The sequence below is a fragment of the Streptopelia decaocto genome, assembly GCF_964273445.1.
Source record: "Streptopelia decaocto genome assembly, chromosome: 12".
NCBI classification, from domain to species: Eukaryota; Metazoa; Chordata; class Aves; order Columbiformes; family Columbidae; genus Streptopelia; species Streptopelia decaocto.
The window spans coordinates 8,403,083-8,423,902 of record NC_138667.1 but is presented as its reverse complement, the minus strand read 5'-3'; the positions used below and the strand labels follow the sequence as shown (position 1 = coordinate 8,423,902).

The 20,820-nt window shown below is 47.3% G+C and overlaps 1 protein-coding gene across 1 annotated transcript in view; it reads right to left on the bottom strand.

The window, feature by feature from the left end:
- The window catches only part of LOC309445291 (uncharacterized protein), a gene marked incomplete at its 5' end in the record, with an annotated part of 182,578 nt that overhangs the window by 3,102 nt on the left and 158,656 nt on the right, over positions 1-20,820 (bottom strand). Inside the window, 24 exon segments of the mRNA XM_082063921.1 lie at positions 850-936; positions 1,634-1,687; positions 2,180-2,206; positions 2,422-2,475; positions 2,572-2,643; positions 3,037-3,063; positions 4,045-4,086; positions 4,867-4,938; positions 5,279-5,368; positions 5,810-5,854; positions 6,630-6,683; positions 7,584-7,607; positions 8,215-8,292; positions 8,781-8,825; positions 8,908-8,970; positions 9,567-9,611; positions 10,721-10,747; positions 11,152-11,178; positions 11,695-11,730; positions 12,157-12,273; positions 13,499-13,570; positions 18,140-18,166; positions 18,851-18,877; positions 20,604-20,630. Of these exon segments, the coding sequence (XP_081920047.1) occupies positions 850-936; positions 1,634-1,687; positions 2,180-2,206; positions 2,422-2,475; positions 2,572-2,643; positions 3,037-3,063; positions 4,045-4,086; positions 4,867-4,938; positions 5,279-5,368; positions 5,810-5,854; positions 6,630-6,683; positions 7,584-7,607; positions 8,215-8,292; positions 8,781-8,825; positions 8,908-8,970; positions 9,567-9,611; positions 10,721-10,747; positions 11,152-11,178; positions 11,695-11,730; positions 12,157-12,273; positions 13,499-13,570; positions 18,140-18,166; positions 18,851-18,877; positions 20,604-20,630 (1,239 nt within the window).

Here is a 20,820-nt window from a genome sequence, read left to right as displayed (position 1 = left end):
TGCTGATACAAATCACTCATCCTATAGCCTCAAAGCATTTTAGGGAAGGGATCTCTGGTGTTAGCCATTACGTGAAAAATAGTAATGAAAAGGAGGTATGTGGTTTGGTGCTTGTTTTTTTCTGGGCCCTACCAAAGCAACGAGAGGTTCTGGCAGTGCATTTGGGAGATCCACCCTCCTCAGGCTCAGACACCCAGGAGGTTCCTGGAAGGCCCCTTTGTGCACATGCTGCACGGTGACGTGTCCCAGCAGGGACAGGTCTGAGCTGCTCCCGCAGGCGCAGAAACATGGGGAGGTCTCTTCTCCCAGAGGCGCTTCTGGGCAGCTCCAGGTTGTACATCACTTATCTTTGGTAGCACCAAGATGTTCTGATTCTGACCCGCTGCCCCAGGTGGGAGAGGTAAAGCTGAGCTCATCCCTCGCTCCGTTTGCAGAGACAAAGGGATGAAGCTGACTTTATTTTCAAATCCACTGCATTGAGCTACTCCCTGATTTCTAAATGCACTCAAAAGCCACGCCGGCAGCTTCACCAGGGCATGCTATCTCCCAAAGAGCGTAACTGAAGCCCATTGTTCCCCTCTACAATAAGAAGGTCTTTACACAAAGATTCTTTGTTTTTACTGCTGTGGCTTGGTCCCATCTGGCCAGAGAGGAGCCCTTACAGCAAGCAGTGAACTTCCAGCAGTGCAGATAAACCATTAAGAAAAGTGAGAAAACAATAACCATCTGCTCTGATTTACTGCAAAATAAAGAACTACCAAATCCTCCCTCCCTTTCCCTGGCTGCAAAGCTGCATCTCCTTTCAGTCCTGGCAACGCTTGTTTAAGAGAAGGGAAAGAAAAGACGTACCACGGGACAAGGCTGATCCAGTCCGGGAGGACCCGGTTCCCCCTTCTGCCCTTTGGCTCCTTTTCGCCCCGGTATTCCTCGCTCTCCCTGTTGGCACAACGGGAAAATATCAGGAACGAGGGTTAAACACCCCGGCTTTAATTCACACAGCACATACAGAGCCCCACACCTCCCCCGGAGCAAGGATGTTTGCACTAGCGTCACCTCAAATGACTAATTAAATCACTGTGAAAATCTTCAGTTAAAGCCAGGTGGAGATATTAAAATAGATAATTTTGTAATAGAATAGCTAAATGACTGGGTTCTGCTAGAAACCAGGTTGGTATCTAACAGTGGGAGCATCAGCTTCCAGCCCTGTGCTCAGCTGGGTTCCTGCCTTCAGCTGGGCGCCCTTTGATTTAAGGATCCCTGCAACAAAACCTTTGACTTGGATCCATTTTCGAGGTCTATAAACCAAAACTAGCGTTTCTTTGCAACCCAGAGCTGTCACACTGCGCCAGCTCCCCAAAATTGTTGTACTATGGGGAAGTGGTGGGGGGGGGGGACACACGACAGGTTTGCAGAAAGCACTTCCCAGTGTGTAGGAGTTAACTCCGTGTCCTGCCCCACGCTGGGGCCACACAAATACCTCTGCTGCTGAACAGGCTTTAGAGCAAGGACCCGAGAAACGCTGCCAGGCTGGAGAGGGAACCCGTGCCCAGGGCAAGCGCTGCTGCCGGCAAGCAGGAGCGGCCACGGTCCTGCCCCACGCGCCCCCGCGAGCATCTCTACAGCCATAACTCACCTTCTCCCCTCTTTCACTTCTCTCTCCTTTCTCTCCTCTGAGACCTGGGAAGCCCTATTATGACAATTTTTAGCGGGGGGAAGAGGTTTGTAAGTTTAGTGTACAAATGTCCCAGCATCTCAGTTCAACATAAGCAACCTCCAGCGATCAATCCATCCCCCCACGGTGAAGAATAACGACATTTCTTTCCCATTGACTTGGCGTCTCAGTAATTTCTTGGGAAATCTCATGCTTTACCTACCCCAGTAACATGAAATCTACTGGAGATTTTAATTTCACCGAATCCAAGACATATATTCTCAATTGGAAAGGGAAACCCCCGCGGCATCTTTAGCTGAGCAGTTACCGCTGTGCAGTGCGAGTAGTCTGGCAACTGGCCTGAATTAAGCTGTTTCCTATAGACATTGTTCTGCTAACACGATGTTTAAGAGACAGCGTCTACATAGTGTTAGCTACATATTTTTCCAACAATCTCAAGCAATTTGACGGCCTTTACATGCATGCTGTTCATATGTCTACGTATCAATTAATGTTTTCCATACTCACATCCAATCCTGGCTCCCCTGGCTTTCCCTGCAGTTGTAAAAATGAAAATTAAGACGTGCCATATTGAGCTCGGTGTCACAGACAAACTTATATCTAGAGTTGGTGAAATATTATGGTACTGACAGCAGGGGCTCACACACAGCCCCGGGACTCGAGGTTTCTCCTCCCCAGCATTGGGATGATGCCGCTAAGTCCTATTCTTTAGGATTACAACACGTCACCTTTCCCACACCAGTGATTACCTTCTCTCCTTTGGTACCGGGTAAACCGATGAGCCCTGGAGCACCCGGGAGACCCTGAAAGAACAAAGAAACAAGGCATTGGGATAGGTGCTGTAGGGCAGGTTTCTGGCAATGGACAGAAATGAGATACGGGGAAAAATTAAAACTCACAGCAGGTCCAGGGTCGCCGTGGTCGCCCTTCTCACCGCTGTCACCTTTTTCTCCCTTTGCACCGTCCAAGCCCTGCATAAATGAAACAGCATCAACCCCACACACCCACCGCGTCTCTGGGATGCTTATAACCCCCCGCGGCCATTCATGTTTTCCTCTTGACCTGACCACGTACAAAATTGTTGAAAATACAGGTTTAAAGCCTGTGGGTTTGGAAAACTTGACTGGCATGTGCCACTTGCCCTCAGGACTCTGTGCTAGAGGAGAATTTAAGATGGTAAATGTATTTGGAAGGAAAAACAGCTTGTTTTCCAAAAAGCCAACTGCTGAACAGCACAACCAAAGGGTGTGTTGTCACAAAAAGTGACAGAAAATCAGTCCCCAGAGCTGACAGGCCTTTGTGAGCCTGTAAATAACACACTGGCAGCCTGGAAACAGTGGGTGACATTTAATTTATTGACTTACTTTAGGCCCCTGGATTCCTGGAGGACCCTGTGGGAAAGACAATGGTGCATTTGAAAACCAGAATTTAAAAAACTAACCCAAGAGTTTGCTTCACAAACCATTTCTTGCTCAAATTACAGGCTGACGATAGCCAAATATTTCTTTGCAAGACAGGTGGCACTTCATTTTGTTCTCCGACGTCAAATCAGGGGGAGGAGGAACTGAAAAGGACCGCTTTGCGTAACATGCAACAATAAAGCTCTGCAAGAGCTTTGCTGAAGCAAGTGACAGCAAAAGCTCTGGAGGGCGACCCGCTGCCACCGGGCAGGGCTGGGGACACCTCCCAGGTCACAAATGCCACCTGGAAAGCTGCCTGGTTTTGAAGTGGGATCTCTCAAGGTGCCTCTTGGACAGAGCAGGGGCATCCTGACCTTCTGGATGCCCTTGACGGCTCCTCAGCCTTTTGGAGCATCACAGGTACCAAACACAGACGTCTGCACCAAAAATGCTCTGTGCGCTCATCACCGCTGCAATTGGTGGCAAAAATTCACTGACTTGGGCAAATTTGTGCGGATGCAAACACCGTCATGGGAGGAATCACAGAATTACAGAATGTCAGGGATTGGAAGGGACCTCGCAAGCTCATCCAGTCCAATCCCCCGCCGGAGCAAGAACACCCAGATGAGGTTACACAGGAATGTGTCTAGGTGGGTCTTGAATGTCTCCAGAGTAGGAGACTCCACAACAACAGGTTTTCCCATCCCACAGGGTTTTATCTTTTCCACACGCCAAGAAGCAACTTGGATATTCACAAAGCATGCCACAAATACCGATATACTGCCCTAAACCAGGCGCTTCCATCTCTCCCAAGACAGCACCCAACGCTGTAGCTCCTCCGAGATATTCTCCCAGATTCACAGCAGCCCACAATGATTAAACAGAGCAAACCACCCTCATCCTTAACTAATCACATGGGATAACAAATCTGCAGCAACACTCAGCTGCATGAGCTGCTTTCCAGAGTCTTACCATAGGGCCGGGTAATCCGGGGGGTCCAGGCTCGGGTATGATCTGCAGAAGGGAATTAAATGGTGTGTTAATGGGGCTGGGCACAGAGACACAGCACTTTGGGAACGGAAACCTCACAGGGCCCAGAATCATGATTTAATGCCCTCTGATTTAATGGCTTTAATCAAAATATCTGCTAATCAAAGAGTTGCTTAAAGGATTTATAAATAAATGAATCTTAATAAGCACGTGAACCACGCTAGCCTTCCAAATGAGAGGTGTGATCCACGCTGCTCAGTGTATTTGCCAGTCGCCAAATGGATGTAATGGAAAATGATGCAGTGTTCTGCATAGACCAGAGGAAAACAGCCTTTTTTATTAAAAACAAAACTAAAAAACAACCACCAAACCAACCCCCCCAAACCCTAAAAAACTCCAACAAATGAGAACAAAATCAGAGTTCTCACGTCATTAATTAAAAAAAAAATATCAAACCCCACCACATTTTTTTCTAAGAAAAAGGCATGAACAAGGAAAAAAGGATGCAGAAATCTTATAAAAATGCAAGGACCCCGATATTTTTCTAGAACAAAACATGATTATTAACAGCAGCATCCAATATATCAAACATCAATGCAAAATCTAAAGTAACTTTGCAGTGCTGAGGGTGCAAAATGCTCTTCCCTAGTGAATAAAACCCATTTAGATGCATCTGAAAGTTCTTGTAGAAAACAGCTGGGCTTTGCTCCCCTCCGCTACACTGGTGGGTGTGGAACCGGTGGCTCCGTCCTGCACCCCCTGACCCCACGACATGGAAGAGGCTTCATAGTGCCAGGTTCTTACGTGATTATTCTGCAAACACGGTGACCCGGTGTCTCCTTTTTCTCCTTTGTCTCCTTTTGGTCCTTCTGCTCCCTAAAAGATAAAAATGTAACATACACGGGGTGCATCTTTCAGGAAAGAGAAAAATACATTTGTCTTCTCCTGACTCCAGCCTTGGCTCAAGCAAAGCTCACGTTCATCCCCAGGAGACTTTGAGAAATGATTTTCTCCTCCTTGCTACCAGCTTAGATCACCTTCTGAATAAGCTGTTATCATCATCGGCAAAGAAAATTAAAAGCTCCTGCACCCTCCAGCTCCGCAGCGTGGCCTCATTGCTTTGCTCAGCAAACCCAGCCACATACTGAGCGTCTGCAGAGATCCTAGCGTTAAAAGACCGAGCGACAGACGTACAGGGACAGACAGAGGGACGTACCGGTGGACCCGACAAGCCCATTTCTCCCGTCTCTCCTTTCTGTCCTGTGATGCCCGCGCTGCCCTGGTCACCCTTCGCTCCTTTGGGACCCTGAAAGTTTCCAGAAAACAACTTGCTTAGAGGAAAACTGTTAAAAAACCCCACCAAATCCACTCTGCCTTTCCGCTCTTTCTCTCCATACTGCAGCATGAGCTCACAAAAACACATTTTAATGTTAAAACGTACATACACCAATTTTACAGGCGCAGCAGAATTTGGCAAAGCTGTAGCAGGGATTGCAGCCGTTTAGAGTTGGGAAGGTTTACAACAGAATTTGAGACAGTGTTTGATGAACCTCTCATAAAAGGAGCCCCTTTAGCCCCACACACACGGCCATGAGCAGCATCTGCGTGCTCATGGCTGAGCACAACGGGCGATTAATTCATGAAGATGCAGCTGAACATTACAGGGCAGAGCTTACGAGACATACAGTAAACTCCTTTTAAACTCAGCTCCTGCAAGGTCTCACTCGATCCAGCCATCCCCTCGCACCTTTTCACCGTCCAGTCCAGGTGGACCTGGCAAGCCCAGCTCTCCCTGAAGCAACACAAAGAAAGGGGAGTTCATGGTAAGTTAAATCAAGAAATAATCTCGGGAAAGGATTTTGCAAGGAAATGAGTTACCCAGGTATATCAGCTGTTGTGGTTATGGGTTTGGCATTGCCAGGCTCAGAAGCAGCAGCAAAGTTTCAGTGATGTGCCAGTGTTACCAGCTCATCTGAGTTCAGGCAACATGGAAGCCCCAAGAGGCACCAAAATCCTGCCCCATCCCATTCTTTCAAGAGATGCTTTTCTGCAAGTTAAATTCTTCTTTTAAAGAAACTACAGCTGACTGGAGGTTACTGGCTGTTGCTTGTGAAGCATGAGGATGGTGTGGTCCTGCTTGGACGTGGTGGTGGAGCAGCAAGAAGCACATGGGGAGGGTGGGATGAAGGGCGGGATGGAGGCCTTTGGACCACCAGCCCTCCCCCACAACTGCTGCTGCCTCCCACCATGTGCAATGAGGAAATCTTGGAGGGAACGAAATTTCACCCGTTGGGTGTAAGATTGGGAGTGGATTCATTTCTGGGCCAGCCTCATCTGGAAGTGGCTGGAGACCAAGTAAAGGCCAACAAAACTTTGGCTTTTGCATGAATACCTCCCTTCTCAGCCCAAGGAAATGTTAAATAGCATTTCCTTTACCATGTGTAGTCTCAAGTCTCGCAGCCAGCATCACCTGCCTTATTTTGGCTTGAGGAATGCTACATGGAGAGCTGCTAAGGACCATGTCTCTCGCTAGGAAACATCATGTGTGTGGCAGAGGTTGGGCTCACCTTGGGACCTGGAGCGCCCTGGGGACCCGGTGGCCCCGGGGGACCTGGTGAACCCTGAAACACAGCAAACAAATGGAACACTGGCATGAGTAACATGAATATGGCAACACTGTCCACGAGAGACGCTCCCAGACACAATCTGCAACAGGCACCGGAGTGACCGGGCTTGCCCCAACGCCACAATGAGCTCAGGTGACACAAAGTGACCCAAGGGTCCCCTCCGGCACAGGGGCTGTTCATGCGAAAGAAAACCAAACCAGAGCAAGGCAGGTGTACCCATGCAGCAGTACGTGTGCTACGAGGCAAAATGCCTTGAGCCAGAGATGTGGCCCCAAATCCAGGGGTCTCTTCTTGCATTGTCCCCCCTCCAGCCAGTCGGGCTGGGAAGAAGCATCCTGCTGAAAATAGAACCAGCTGTCTGGAGAGGTGCAATTAAAGAGGGGAAACTAAGGAGTTTGTGTGAGTGCTACCAGCAGGAAAACCCTGCACACTTAAGGAAGCTTTTCCTGGGTGCTGCTGGGTGCAGAGACCATAAACTGCCTTGAGATGAACAAATATTCTGCAACTTGCAACTTATCTCAAAAAGCAAAACTCATGGTCTCGCTCACTTGAAAGACAAAACCACATCACATCCCCAAGCACCTTTTTCCATGACTGCATTCTCAAATACATTTAATTGCACTGGGAGCCATGTAAAGCCCCCCCTTTCCAGAGCTCCATCCATGAGACAGGTCAGTGAGCAAACACCAAAACCAGCTAATAAGCAGGAAAATGACAAAATTAGCGAGCTTCAATGACGTGCCCCTCAGCAATCTCCACATGCAGCACACGGGAGAGGGTCTGGCCCTGCAGATATAGTCTCCAGACGCTTGATGGAGCCTCTCCAACCACTGCACTCCACAAACTCCACTCACAAGCTGCATGCCGTGCAGACATCTGGCAAACGGTAATTACCATCACTTTGTGTATCCCTGCAGCCTGTTATAAAACAATTAGGATGGTTCTCAAATGTGTCTGTAATTAAGTATTTAATCTATTTGGTTTCTTTCATCTTAACAAAAATGTCAGGGTGCTGCTCGGTCGGGCAGGTTATGGCTCGGGTACCATCTCCCTTCCTCCTGCATCCTGACTGCTGCTTGCAGAGGAAACCACTCCAGAGGATGCGCAGGGAAACCCACAGCTCCACACCATGGGAAATACACCCAGCAGTGCTTATGCTGTAATTTGGCTTATCACACTCATCACATCAGGTGTTTATATGTCACAGGCTGCATCAAGTTGCTTTTACCTGCAGAATACTAACTCGCGTCCCACATCCTCATCCCCAGGAGCCTGGTACCCAGCCTGAGTTCACAGCCTCGAGTTTTGCCACTTTTTTTGCTGGTACATCCTAAATATCCTCAGCCTCCAGACCCAATACACTCTTCCCTCTCACTCAGCTCTGTGCTGAGACCAAGATCTCAGGAAGTAAAAGCAGGACAGTGACTGACACGATGCCACAACGTCACTGTGGCAGAGCTCAGCAGTTTTTCAGTCCCTTCCCTGTAACCCACAGGAACTGGCATGGCCTTGGTGTCGGACTTACCTTGAGTGCATCCAGGATTCGGCCATCATAGTCAATCACTACGGTGTCACCCTGTTCCCCTTTCAGGCCAGGAGGACCCTGCAATGGGGGACAAATCCTATTTAGATTTAGTATCAGAGAAAAGCAGGTGGTAAGAAAGCAAAGACCTGACGCCCAAGTGTTTGGAGCATTATCACCTTACAACCACTATCAATTTAATCATTTTCTAGTCTTACAGCTGTAACTGTCATCTAACCACATCTCAGAAGAGCATAAAATTGTGAAACTGAGAAGTGCATAGAAATCCTCATTTGATTACCCCTATTCACAGCTTCCCTCTTGCAAAAAAAGGGTCACAATGATAAGAAAATGGGACGTGACTGCATCTCCCAGAGCTATCTCCCGTGGCAGCATCTGGTACGCACATAATGATTTGTTTTGAAATGCAGCATCTCTATTTTCTAGCAGCAAACTGATGCTGGAGTGATTCAACCACGCACTGAGCACAAAGAGCTGGTGGGGAACAGCTCAGGTTGAGGCCAATACATGACTCCAAACCGAGAAAGAAAAACCCCAAACGTCCATACCCGGGGTCCGATGGAGCCGATTCCTCCCTTCTCACCAGGTTCACCCTGAAAATCAAAATCACATTTTTGGTTCAAAGACACCAAGGAAAATATAGGATATTTATCTTAAAAATACTGTTAGTTTTACCTTGGGTCCTGGCAAGCCATCTGTGCCGTTCTCCCCGCTGGGACCTGTGCTTCCTTTTTCTCCCTGAAAACAAGAGAATTTAGACAAATGCTATCCAGGTAGGATGGGGAGCAGATTTAAGTTCGAATTTTCTTACTTTATTCTTTACTTTTACATACATGAGTGAGCAAAGCTCTGCTTTTAGCCTGAAATATGTCACGCTGCCTAGGTGCAAAGGGGGAATTTTTGAGATGAAACGAAGCTTTGAGGCTTAACAGTTTGTCTGAGGGTGCTGTTCAGCTGCAAAGCGAGCCCCAAAACCGCAGGGGCTGGGGAAGGCTCCCACAGAGCTGCACCCCGAGTCTGGGCACTGCAAACCCACGTCCCAAACCCCAGCTCTGGGCCACCCCCAGCACCGCTGCCCCCTTGTCTTCTGCGCGAGCAGCCTTGAAGTGACAATTCTCTGCCACAGTCAGCAAGTTGCATTTGCAAACTTCTGGGCAGAGCTACCAGGGCAGAGGTACGTTATGCTTCTCTTTTCTCTCTTTTTTTTAGCTTTTTTCACATCAGGGAAGAAACATGTTTCTTAACTTGCCCCAAAAACGATACTGTGCCAAGAAATCAGATAGCAAAAGATGCTGCCAAGCATGTACATTAGACAGGCACAGAGCAGAACATACCTTAGGGCCCATAAGTCCTGGTTCCCCAGGGATCCCATCATCACCCTGATAAAATAAAATATAAAAAGTTAAATACAAAGAGCTTGTACACACTTATCATTAGGATCCAACTTGTCATTTCAACCCCACTGAGTGTTACACAGACCCGAGACCCACTCAGGTTTGCAGGAGGCTGGGAGAAAGCTGCAGCAAGGAGCCCAGGAGGCTCCAGCGTGGTCCCCTCCTCCCAACCCAGCCCCAGCTCTGCCCCCCTGCTCCTGGGGAGGCGGGTGGGCATCTCCCAGGATTTGCTTACAGCAGGCTCTGGGGAACACGCTCCCCCACCTTTAATAGAAATTAGATATTTCATTCATTTATGCTTTTTGGGTCCCAAAGAGCTCCTGCAACCTGCCACCCATCCTCGTGGACTTCATGATGAGTCACCAGCATGCTCATCTGCCAGGAGATTTTCTTGTTTCCATCATCATGCTTTGTTGTTCCCATGGATTAAAACCGCTGAAGAGGTTAACTTTACTGGCCAGTTATGAAATTTTTTTCAGCCAAATTCCAGCCACATCAGTTTTGAGGAAAAGCAGCAAGAGGGAAAGGCCGGGCCCTGGCAACGGTTTGGCTTCAGTTAAGGGCAGTGATTTATCCACTGCTTGGTGGCACCACCAGAAGAAAACGTGGAGAGCTCAGACACGTGAATCTCCCACAGTCTTCAACAGCCAAGCCAAGCAGCGTGTCTGTCCTTAAGAGAGAGGCTGTTCCCAGGAGACCGAGGTGCTGCACGGCGATGCCCATCCCAGGAGCTTCAATCCCATCCCACGGGCCCCTGGGCAGATAACACCCTCCAGGCGCTTCTCAGTTCAGCTTGAATTGTTGGTGTGAAGGGGCTCAAGACCTACTGCTTTGTTCAGCATTCGCAGCTTTATTCTTTGTCTACTGGGCAGATGCGATGGCAGCTTCTGGTGGTAATGAAAAGCAGGCTGCAGGCACAGCCATGCCTGTGCTCCGGGGTGGCGTGGGGGAGAAACCATGGGGAAACACAAGGGCTCGGTATGGACAGCCATGACCACGGCTTCTCCATTGGTCTCTAGCAATGGTTTCCCCAGTTGAGCACCGTGCAAAGTGGGGAAAAAAAAAAAAAAAAAAAAAAAAAATCACCATTTTACCTTTTTCCCTTGGATGCCGGGCTCACCCTTCAACAGCAACACACAGAGAGGACAAAGAAGTTTAGAGATATAACAAAATAAGACTAATTGTATGGATAGTAAACATTAATTGTAAAATTAAAATACTTGGCTTATGTTGATCATCTTTATCCCCCATCCCAAAAGGCACAAAGCACGTTCCCACAGCACAGTGGCTCCCTCCACCCCCGCTGCAAGGGCAGTGGTTGTGATATTGAGCAGGTGACACATTCAGACTTTTGCAGCGCCAAGTCAATAGTTTCTGTGATACCTCGGAAATTTTGTATCTGATATATACAGATGAGTGCAAATCCAGTGCAAAAATATGTATTTTCATTTCTGCCCCACTTATGCAGCAATATTTCAAGAATCTGTGTTAAAATTAAACAAATAAGAAATTACTTATTACCCACCTTTGGTCCTGGAGGTCCCCTGGCACCCTGTTGAATGTAAAAGTAGTTGGTATCCTTGTTTGGCAATAGAGTGTAACAGGATAAAAACATTTTCAGGAGTATTTTTATTCCCATTAAAAAAACAATGTGAGTGATAAATTCTCATCTTCCCTTACAAACAGAGCTGTAAGTTCTCTGTGCTCCCAGTAAATAATATTTTTTTATGGCTTGTGTATTCTATGTATAACGAGCACCTTTTTATCCAACCTAGACCTTAGTGAGTTGGAGTGACAATGTCAGGAGGCTTTGGAGGAGCAGAAGGGAGGATACAGGAGCAGCACATCCCTCCAAGGAGCCAATGGGACAAAGACCGGCCTCATTTCTCCCCGCTGGCACAGGTACCGCTAGACAAACATCCATTCTAGGGCATCTATAATTTTTCATGGGTTTTTTTTTCTCCATAGGCAACGACACAAAAATCACTTGCTGTGGAGAGCTAAAGGGTGATGTAAAGCGAGGGGAGCACTTGATATGCACACACAGATGATGCTGAGCAGTACTAACCATGAGGCCATCCTCTCCTGGCTCGCCTTTGAAACCCTGCAAAAGTAAAAAGGGCAATATTGAAACTATTATCCCTCATTCTCCAAAATGCCCAGTTCAGTAGCATTGCGTTTCAGGCTATTTTTTTATTAAATACATTGCCAGCGATCTGGAGATTTGCAACAGGTTGTCTGAAGGCTACGCCTCAGGGAAGAGATCTCCTCCAGGCTCTCCAGGTTTCAATCAGCAGCCACAAATAACGTGTTCCAAGTCCAGCTCGTTGCTCCAAATCTCAAGATGGGATGGCCTCCTCCTCCCTTGGCCCCATGCCCCAAAGCTTTGCTGTATGAGTGGCCACCAGAGCCCAACTCCTGGTTTGGGCTGGGGACCCAGCTCCTGGGGTGGCAGGACTGGGGAAGGGGACACCCTTCACCCTCCTCTCCCTCTCTGGGCATGTGCTCAATGTGCATCTTGCGTCCTTACAGGGGGGCCCGAAGGTCCTCTTGGGCCATCTTTTCCCGTGTCACCGGGAGGCCCCCGGGCACCTGGGGGTCCTGGTGGACCAGGGGGGCCAGTGGCTCCGTCTCGACCTTGGTCACCCTAGAAGAAGTTCACACAGACATGATGAGATGAAGCAGCACTGGCTATATGGTGCCCGCGACACATGCACTGCATCCCTGGGCCATCAGCACCACTCTCCCAAAGGGATTTAATTACAACTGCCAACTGGGAAGGCTCATGGCTGCTTTGCACCCTTTGGTTCTGGTTCCTTAAGCAGGACTTTGCTCAATGCCTTCCAACAAGGTTTTATCTCATTAATTCCTTGCCCATCAACTGTCTGCATGGAAACCACCAATTTGACAGCACCCAAAGACAAACCAGACCCAACAGCGTGCTGGCGCAGAGCATGCACACACTTCCATAGCTTAGTGCACCACACCAAAAAACCCACAAAAAACCAAAAAAGTAGCCCTTAGTATCCTTTAAAACTAGACAAGGTCATATATTAACATCCAGCGTAGCTTGCAACCAGTATTGCTTGGATGCAAAGAGAAAAGCAGCAGCTGTGTCTCCGTGGGACTGTGAAGGTTTGGTGGGTGCCCGTGGGGCTTCACCACCCAGTTACCGGCTCCCGACCCACCGCAGCCCAGCCCCGGGGCCATGGCCGGGCACATCCATGCAGCTGCACAATGGAAAAACCCCACAAAAAGGCCGTCTCGTAAATCTTTTAGCAACATCTGCAAGGGTTACCACTGAGGCGCTACGAGGACTGTATTTAATATGTGGTCCACCCTCAAATCAGGGACAAGTGTGGGATTTTCAGAAGTCCTTAAGTGACTTAGCAGCACAAATCCCACGGCCTTTCAACAAGATCTGTGCTCCTTAATCACTTGCATAGTTAAAAAAAAAATCCTATTGGAAATGCTGGACACTGCATCCAATTATGTCAAGAGTCTCCTACCAAATTTTGCCTAATTAAAATGTCACGTTTAGAGTATGAAGATTTAGACAAATCTAGTTTTAATGCATTTTATTTTGCAGTACCAGTGCTGCTCATATCAACACTAATAGGACTTTGCTGCTTGATCCCCACTTCCCACAAGTGGCCAGATCCTAACCCCCTAAACTTCTATGTCTCCTTTGACAAAACTCCCCCTAAATTCCAATGAGGTTTCAATCAAGTGCACTCCCAACAAGAACCTCTGAATCTAGTCAGAGTAGTGACAATTTAAAATAGCAAAAGTGCACTACCAGCCAGAAAGAAGAAACAAAAGCAACTCAAAGAATCACAGCAAACCAGCAGCAGCAGATCCAACACATCTACCTTGAGCACTCGTCGGCTAAAGACAAGCTGATCATTAGCCAGAAATCCGTGATTGAGCCGGGGAAAAACCATCTAGCCAGGTAAAGTGGGAGGCAGAGGAGGAAAGAGCAAGATTTTAAGATGAAAGCACAGCAGAACAATGACTTTTAAAGGCTGTAACAATATATAACATTTTTTTTCTTCAATAATTAATTGGATGCACAAGGATTAAATAATCTAGGTAGCCATCAGTGATTGTTTCAACATTCTGGATACAGTAGAGCTTGGTGAGCAGTAAACAGACAGAGAAAAACAAGTATCTTTTCATTAGTTTACTGCACAATAGGACATTCAAAGCAGCTGGGGTACAGAAGATCCCTCTACTGCAGAGCTTTCTGCAGAATGAAGAGCAGTATTCCAGTAAAGCCCACAGGGGATATATCCCAGCATTTCTCCCGAGACCATTTTTTTTGGTAGTCTTTTGGTTTGGTTTGGTTTTTTTAGAGGCTAAAATGAATACCGATGTATTCCCGCGCCTGCAAAACGCAGACAAATCTCTCAGATTTATATGATGCAAAAACAAAGTGTTCAGACCATGTCAGTAGTCATTGCTATTGTCTTTTAGCCTTTCCACATATCTATCTAGGGAGAAGCAGTAAGACACTTCCTTTCTCAGAACACTGCGTCTCCCTTTCCCCTGTCCATCCCATCCCTGTGCGCGTCCCTGGGAGAACCAAAAGGATGGAGCGAAACCACGAGAAGCCCCACAGGAACACCCAGCACATCCTCCACGAGGATTTTGGAAGTTTTCTAAGGAACAAACCACTTGTTCAAATCGCCCAAGGAGCTTTTAAATCTTTTACACAAAGAACAGATAATCCCAAAACTCAGTTTTATGGTAAATATTGCATAGACAAGCCCACCTCCCACCCAGTCTCCCAGTCCAGGCACGCACAGGTACATTGAACTCAGATGTTTTAACACAGTCATCTCGGAAAGGGAGGGAAAAGCAAAGTCAGACAGAAGAAAACTAATCAACGCTGGAAAATAAACCCCTCCCAAGGATTTTTTTTCAAGCTGTAGAGAGTCTTTAGCTCAGCCCTCACTTAAATACACCCATTTTGCGGAAGGAACAATGCTGAAATCCTGAGATTTTAAAAACCCAAGATGATGCCACATTGAAATTAATGGGGACACAGAGCCTTTGTGCTTGGCCAGGCTCTCCAGATACTACAGAAACCACCAAAAAAGTTCTACTGAGAGCAAAAGTTTTTGTGGTAGACCCAAAGGGCCTAGTTTTATGGCTTCTTATGTGCATGAAGATACACAAGAGCACTGAGTGGGATTTTCAGAAAAGCCCAAGGAACCGGGCAGGAGCTGAAACTTTTTTCTTATTCCTCAGATTGCTGAGCACCATCCAAGTCAAAACCTCCCAAGGGCAGCGCTCTCTATTTTGATGTGAAATGTCAATTTGCATCTGCTCTGTGGCCAAACACACCACATCCCAACACCAAATCCAGCCACCGCACATTTAATTTGAAACAATCTCTGTTACAGATGAGTTCGTGAAAGGTGAACAGCCTTGAGGTGAACAGCTATTGAATACAGAGGCACCATCTCTGGCCCAAAAATGCCCAGGTCAGAGATAACCAGACTCCAGGGGAGCTGTGAGGTGTATTGGAATTACACGTTCCTGCTCCACGTTTACACTCCTGAAGCATCTAGTGATGGGACACTGAGCTAACTGGCCTTTGGGTCTGACCCTGTGTAGCAGTAGAGCCATAGGGCACAGAAACCTTGAGCACGGGCAATTCCCAGCTTTAGGGCACTCGATTTAACCATTTCAACATAAGGCTTCAAAATAAGAACTAAAGGTGAAGGAAAGTAAAATACAATCTCCATACATCTGTTGGCTGTGAGCTCTCCAGGACACCTTCTGTGCCGAGCTTTCATCTGCAACATGAACTTGGCAAGCACTTATTTATCTTCTTGCAAAAAGAGTGAAAAAGTGCTACTTTTTCTATCCGCAGCCTGAATTCCAGCCTGTAGCCATGAGCCAGTTCAGCCACACAGCCAGCCAGCATTTGCCCCCGGTGGCTCAGGACACAGGTGTGGATGTTACTGGTGCCATCTCCATCGGCACTGGCTGCTGAGCAGGAACTGCTGCACAGGCCACTGACGAGAACGTTTCTCTCGCAAATTGAAGCCCCTTTTCTCTCTTGAGCAAAGCTGGCACTGCTGCCACACACGCTGTGCAGCCACTAGCCCAGGATGTGCAGAAATCTGTCAATCCCACCATTTGTCTAAACCTCTGAATTGTCAGTAAGAACAGGATTACCTGACCTCAGGTAATAAATTCAGAGTGGTCATCCCAGTGCCAGCTCAGGGAACAAGCCCGGCTTATAAAACCAGTCCTTTTCAGAGATGTAGCAACAGGTTTGATTTTAAGAGAGAAACAGAAGAAAAAATATCAGGGCACAGCAGACCCAGCCTTGGCAGCGTCCTGCTTCAACTCCCTTCAACTTCCTCCCCAGAGCCGAGACAATCTGCTCTTGGTTTCTCCCTGTAAATACACTTACATGCATTTTGTCAGTATATTTGAGCATGTTTATTCTCCATCCTGGTTAGGCAAGGCTGTGCAAAAGCTTTCCTGATGCCATTTGCAAGCACTAGCATTCAGTGCCTAAGACAACCTGATGTAAATGCCTTCCTCAGCCTTCCAAAGTCACCCTCTAGTATCTGCATTAGGCACACTCACACATGCAGTAATCTCTTTTTTTTGTCCACACTGATGGCAAGTGTTGATTAGAGACAGAAAGAGAAGCAGCGCAGACACAAACATATTCAGCAGCTAATCCTTAATTGCCTTCATCTCACTTCCACTGCAGACAGTCCCTCCAAAGCCGCCCCAAGCATTATTCTCTTTTAATCCATCATTCCTAATGATAATATTTGTGTTCACTGACACACGCTATTCCCGCTTGAGCTCTCATAGACACACACATTTACGAGGGAGTCAGCACTGGATATATTCCTAGCTATTTATCCTCCCATTGATGCGATGACTTGCTGCAGCACATCTTTCAAAATCAGCTAAATAAAGCCAACACTGAAACCTGAGGAAGACGATAGATTAAATTAAGAAATAAAAAATAATCTGGCCCAGATGGTATTGAGATGTTTCGTATCCAATCCACAACCCTGACTGTCTGGAGACACAAAGGAAGCTATTTTCAAAGCCAAGCACCAGTCGTTAGACCTACTTGCACATGGCTCTGCCAGGCCTGGTTCTCCCCTTTTCCTCCCAGATTGTTTCTGAGCCTTTTTCTCACTCTTGTGCAAAAAGACATAAATCTATAAGTAAAGTGAAATCTGGACAGATGCAGATCAGGAGGAAAAAAAAAAAAAGCACATATTTTTATTGGTAGATTAAAATATAGGACAAGTGTTACCTTGGGAAGTGGCACCTGCCCCTGTGACTCCAGATGGAACCTGAGCATCTCCTGCAGCACAAACAGGAGCCATGGCAGGAGGTGGGATCCCCCGTTATCCAGCAGCAGAGACCACAGAGGCTTTGCAGCCTGAGCATCTCCTCCGGCATCACCCGAGTCCCAGCCCTGAAGTCACTCACAGCCCCAGACAAGGAGTGAAAACTCACACCCACATGCTGCTGAATCACCTCTTAAAGCCTTTTTTGAGAGCGTGGGTGGGCACTTAGACAAGGTTGAGACCTTATGCTGAGCCCCTCCTCAGCCACGCAGGGCATAAATCTATTGGGGAAACTTCAGGGGCTCTCGGAGTCTGAGGGTGGCAGCAGAGCAGCAGTTGGGAGCTGCTTCAGAAAATGACACCAACTTCAAAAAGTGACTGAACAGCTCCCGAGGGAAAAAAGAAAAATGACTCTGAGGCATCTCTGCCTGGTTAACCACTGAGGTCCTGCCTACGTTTCCTGCAACTGTATCTAAACCTACCAGCTGACTCTTGGGTACCAGCTCTGAACCTGGCCTCTGCACAGGGCCCATATGCCAGCATCCCAATTGCACCACATCCCATCGTGGGGTTTCCAGCAGATGCCTATAACCCACGACCAGCTGCACCTCGGCAATACTACAGACCTCGCAGTGAGCTGTCCCATCTCACCCACAACATGGGAGACTTGGTGTTACTGCTGCCATCACCAAAACAGTTTTCCTTCATCATACAGTTACTTTAAACCCTTTATTTTCCATCAAAGGCAGCCTATGCTCCCAGATGGTTTGCTCAGCAAGAGAGGAAGAACCTTCCATCCTGCAGAACACCGTGCTGGGCCCTTTCTTGGGACACCAGGTCTTACCACTGCGTACTGGTGCTCTGATGCCAACAAATAAAGAGTACAGCTTCAAGAGAAACACTGAGTCTGTCTCTGACGTTAGAAGAGGGAATTTGGGATGGAAAAGCGTAGCGAAAGTGAAACCCTTCATGAGGTACCTCAAGGTCTTCCACTCTTGTTTCCCCATGGTCAAAGTTAGAAAAAACACCACCACAAAGAGCTCCAATGGCAAAATGAAACATTTCCAGAACTGTTACCACACCTCAGTTTACAGAGACAAAGCTGCACGAAGCCTTGTTTTGTGCAGTAACCAAACCCAACAAGATCGTAGAATAAAGCGTGCCATTACTTACCCTTGGGCCGATGTCCCCTGCTTCACCCTGCATGTCAGGCAAAACAGCAAGGGTCAGTATTGGAGTTCAAATTTCAACCGTGAAGGACCGTGCAGGGTCAGCTGGACATGGGAACGGCACACGAGGAAAGTGGGAAAAGTCCTATTGCTTAATGTATTTAAAACAAATGAGGAGAAGGGCTCGAGACAATACAATAGGGAATGATTCTGCTCTGGCAGGCAATGAAACAGAGAATAAATCAGAAATAGTGGATTGTTTCCAACTCTCCTAGCAACTGCTTATGTCTTATACATGAAGGATTAACATCACTTTCAGTACAGTAATGACCTTCTTTGGCTGCTCTGGTTTCATGGGAGGATGCCATGCGAACACAGAGTGATGGAGCCCACAACCTTGCTCTTCGAGGAGAACAAGAAGAGAGTTGTATGCCACTCTCCTATCCCTTAAGGGGTTACCAGGAACCCTGCAGCATGGATGAGCTTTAAGGCCATACTTATTCCTCCTACATCTTTGCAAATTCTTTCTGCCCTCCAATTACCAGGGTTTATTCAAAAGCCACCCAAGAAGCTGCTGCCATGTTTCTACATCCCAACAAAATCCAGTGGTAATGTTCATGCTGACATACTGGGGTAACCTGAGCATGAGAGAATTACAGCAGGAAGAGGACATACAGTTGCATCGTCAAAAGCCACATGTTAATGCAGTCTTTACCTTTTCCCCTTTTGGTCCTGGAGGTCCCTGGAAATACATAAGAAGGATCCGAGTTACGAAACAGCAGAATCATCAATGCACACAGCATCCAAACCAAGGAGACAGCATTTGTCAGTTCGCACGCCTAAGCCACATTTGCTATTATTTTAAGTTATGCACTGCTTCAAATGAGCAGCATGCTACTGAAAAGCACCAACAAGGTCCTGCCTGCTCTTACCAGGACAGAGGACCCAATAAGGACCGGGGCAGGGCAGGCAGCGTGACAGCTGCTCACAAGCACGTGACTCTAAATCAATGCAAGAGATTTCTTGAAGTATTAAATCACTTATAGAAAAACACATGCTTAGCATATCCTTACAACAATTATACATCTGTTTGAAATAAACAGGGAGGATGGGCTGCTTTCTTTAGTCTGTTTGCTGAAGACGTAAGTCATCTTCCCTGCAAGCAGCTTTCTGTACAACAGGCAGGCAGAGACATGCTGCAGCCCCAAAAAGAACCGCAGAGCCATGCTTTGATGTGTCTGCTCCGCGCCCTCCTTCCAGCACTGAAAAATTCTTGGGGTTCAGCCCAATTCACGGCGTTTGCCGAAGCAGGACCTGGTGGGGTGCAGCGGCGGGAAGTCAGCAAGAGAGGCTGACAGCGGCAGCATCTGCATCCCCACGCAGCATCCCTCCTGCTGTTAATTTGGCTCTAAGCGAGACTGCTGGCCCCTTGCTCCCATGGAAGAGACCATGAACAGTCTGGTTTCAGTTGGGACATTTGGTAAGTTTGCTTTTTCGCTGAGATTTTCCCTGCCTGTCACCCAGAGGTCTCGCTCCTGCCCGGTGCGCACACACAACTCGCAGCCGTTGGCAGCCACGTGCCTGCCGAGGGCAGCGGGTGCAGGACCGTGCTGCGGGGCTTTGTGCTGCTCTTCCATCACGGGGTTTTGCTAATCCAAAGCCGAGCCCTGAGCACAGTGGTGTGAGCTGGTCTTCCTATTCCTTGGGACTAATTTTTCTAATGCTTTATGTCTAGGTTTCTTTTCATTCGCGTTTGTCATCTGCAGGGGTAGGATAAAAGCCTACCACAGCAATGTACACCTATAACAAAACACTTCCTAATTGGCTAGAAATAAGTATCTGAAATAATTTTTAGATTGCAAAGACTGAATGACTTTTACCTACTTTGAAAATCACAGTTGGTTTAGGATAAGAGTTTGAAAAGATTTCAAATGGTGCCCTCTAGTGAACGTGGTGGAATAGAGTGGGGTTTGGACAAAAATACAGAGCTGAGGAGAAAAGAGTGGAGCACCTGAGTACCTAAAGAGCTTCCCAGTAAAAATAGAGTCAAGCAAATGAACCCAGTTTGGGAACAATAATTTTTATGATACCACTTTGTAGTGCCAGGAGCACATGACCAAGGTCACTGAAACTTTGCTTATTCCCAGGTGCTACTGGAGTTTGTTTCCCAAATTTGGGCTGCAGCCCATCTGCAAAGTCTCCACTAGCCGAGCTGGCACAGGATGGGGAGAAGCGGCAGAGATGGGCTGACAGCTAAAGAAAAGCTCAGCTCTAGCTGTGCCAGCCAGCTCTGGCTCAGAGTTTGAACTTGCACATGTTACAGACCACTGAATAGTTTTCTAAATGCAATTTTATCTCCCAGACAGTTATATATGTAGTAACAGATGAGTAACACTTGAGATTTTGCCTATTTATTGCAATGCAGCATGAATAAAGACATGCTATGTTTGGCACTCAGTACTACTTACTGGTTTGCCATCCAAACCAAGAGGGCCCTGAAAAGGGAAGGAAAAGACAATATTATTAAAAAAATTAAAAGCAATTTACGAATATAGCAATATCAGCCATGCTCTGAAAGAGGTTCTGCTTACATATAGTGCAATCTTTGGCTATGTTACTTATATACTAATTCTTCATCCATGCAATCCAGCAGAAAGGTTTCACAGAAGTAGAGTAAGAGGCATC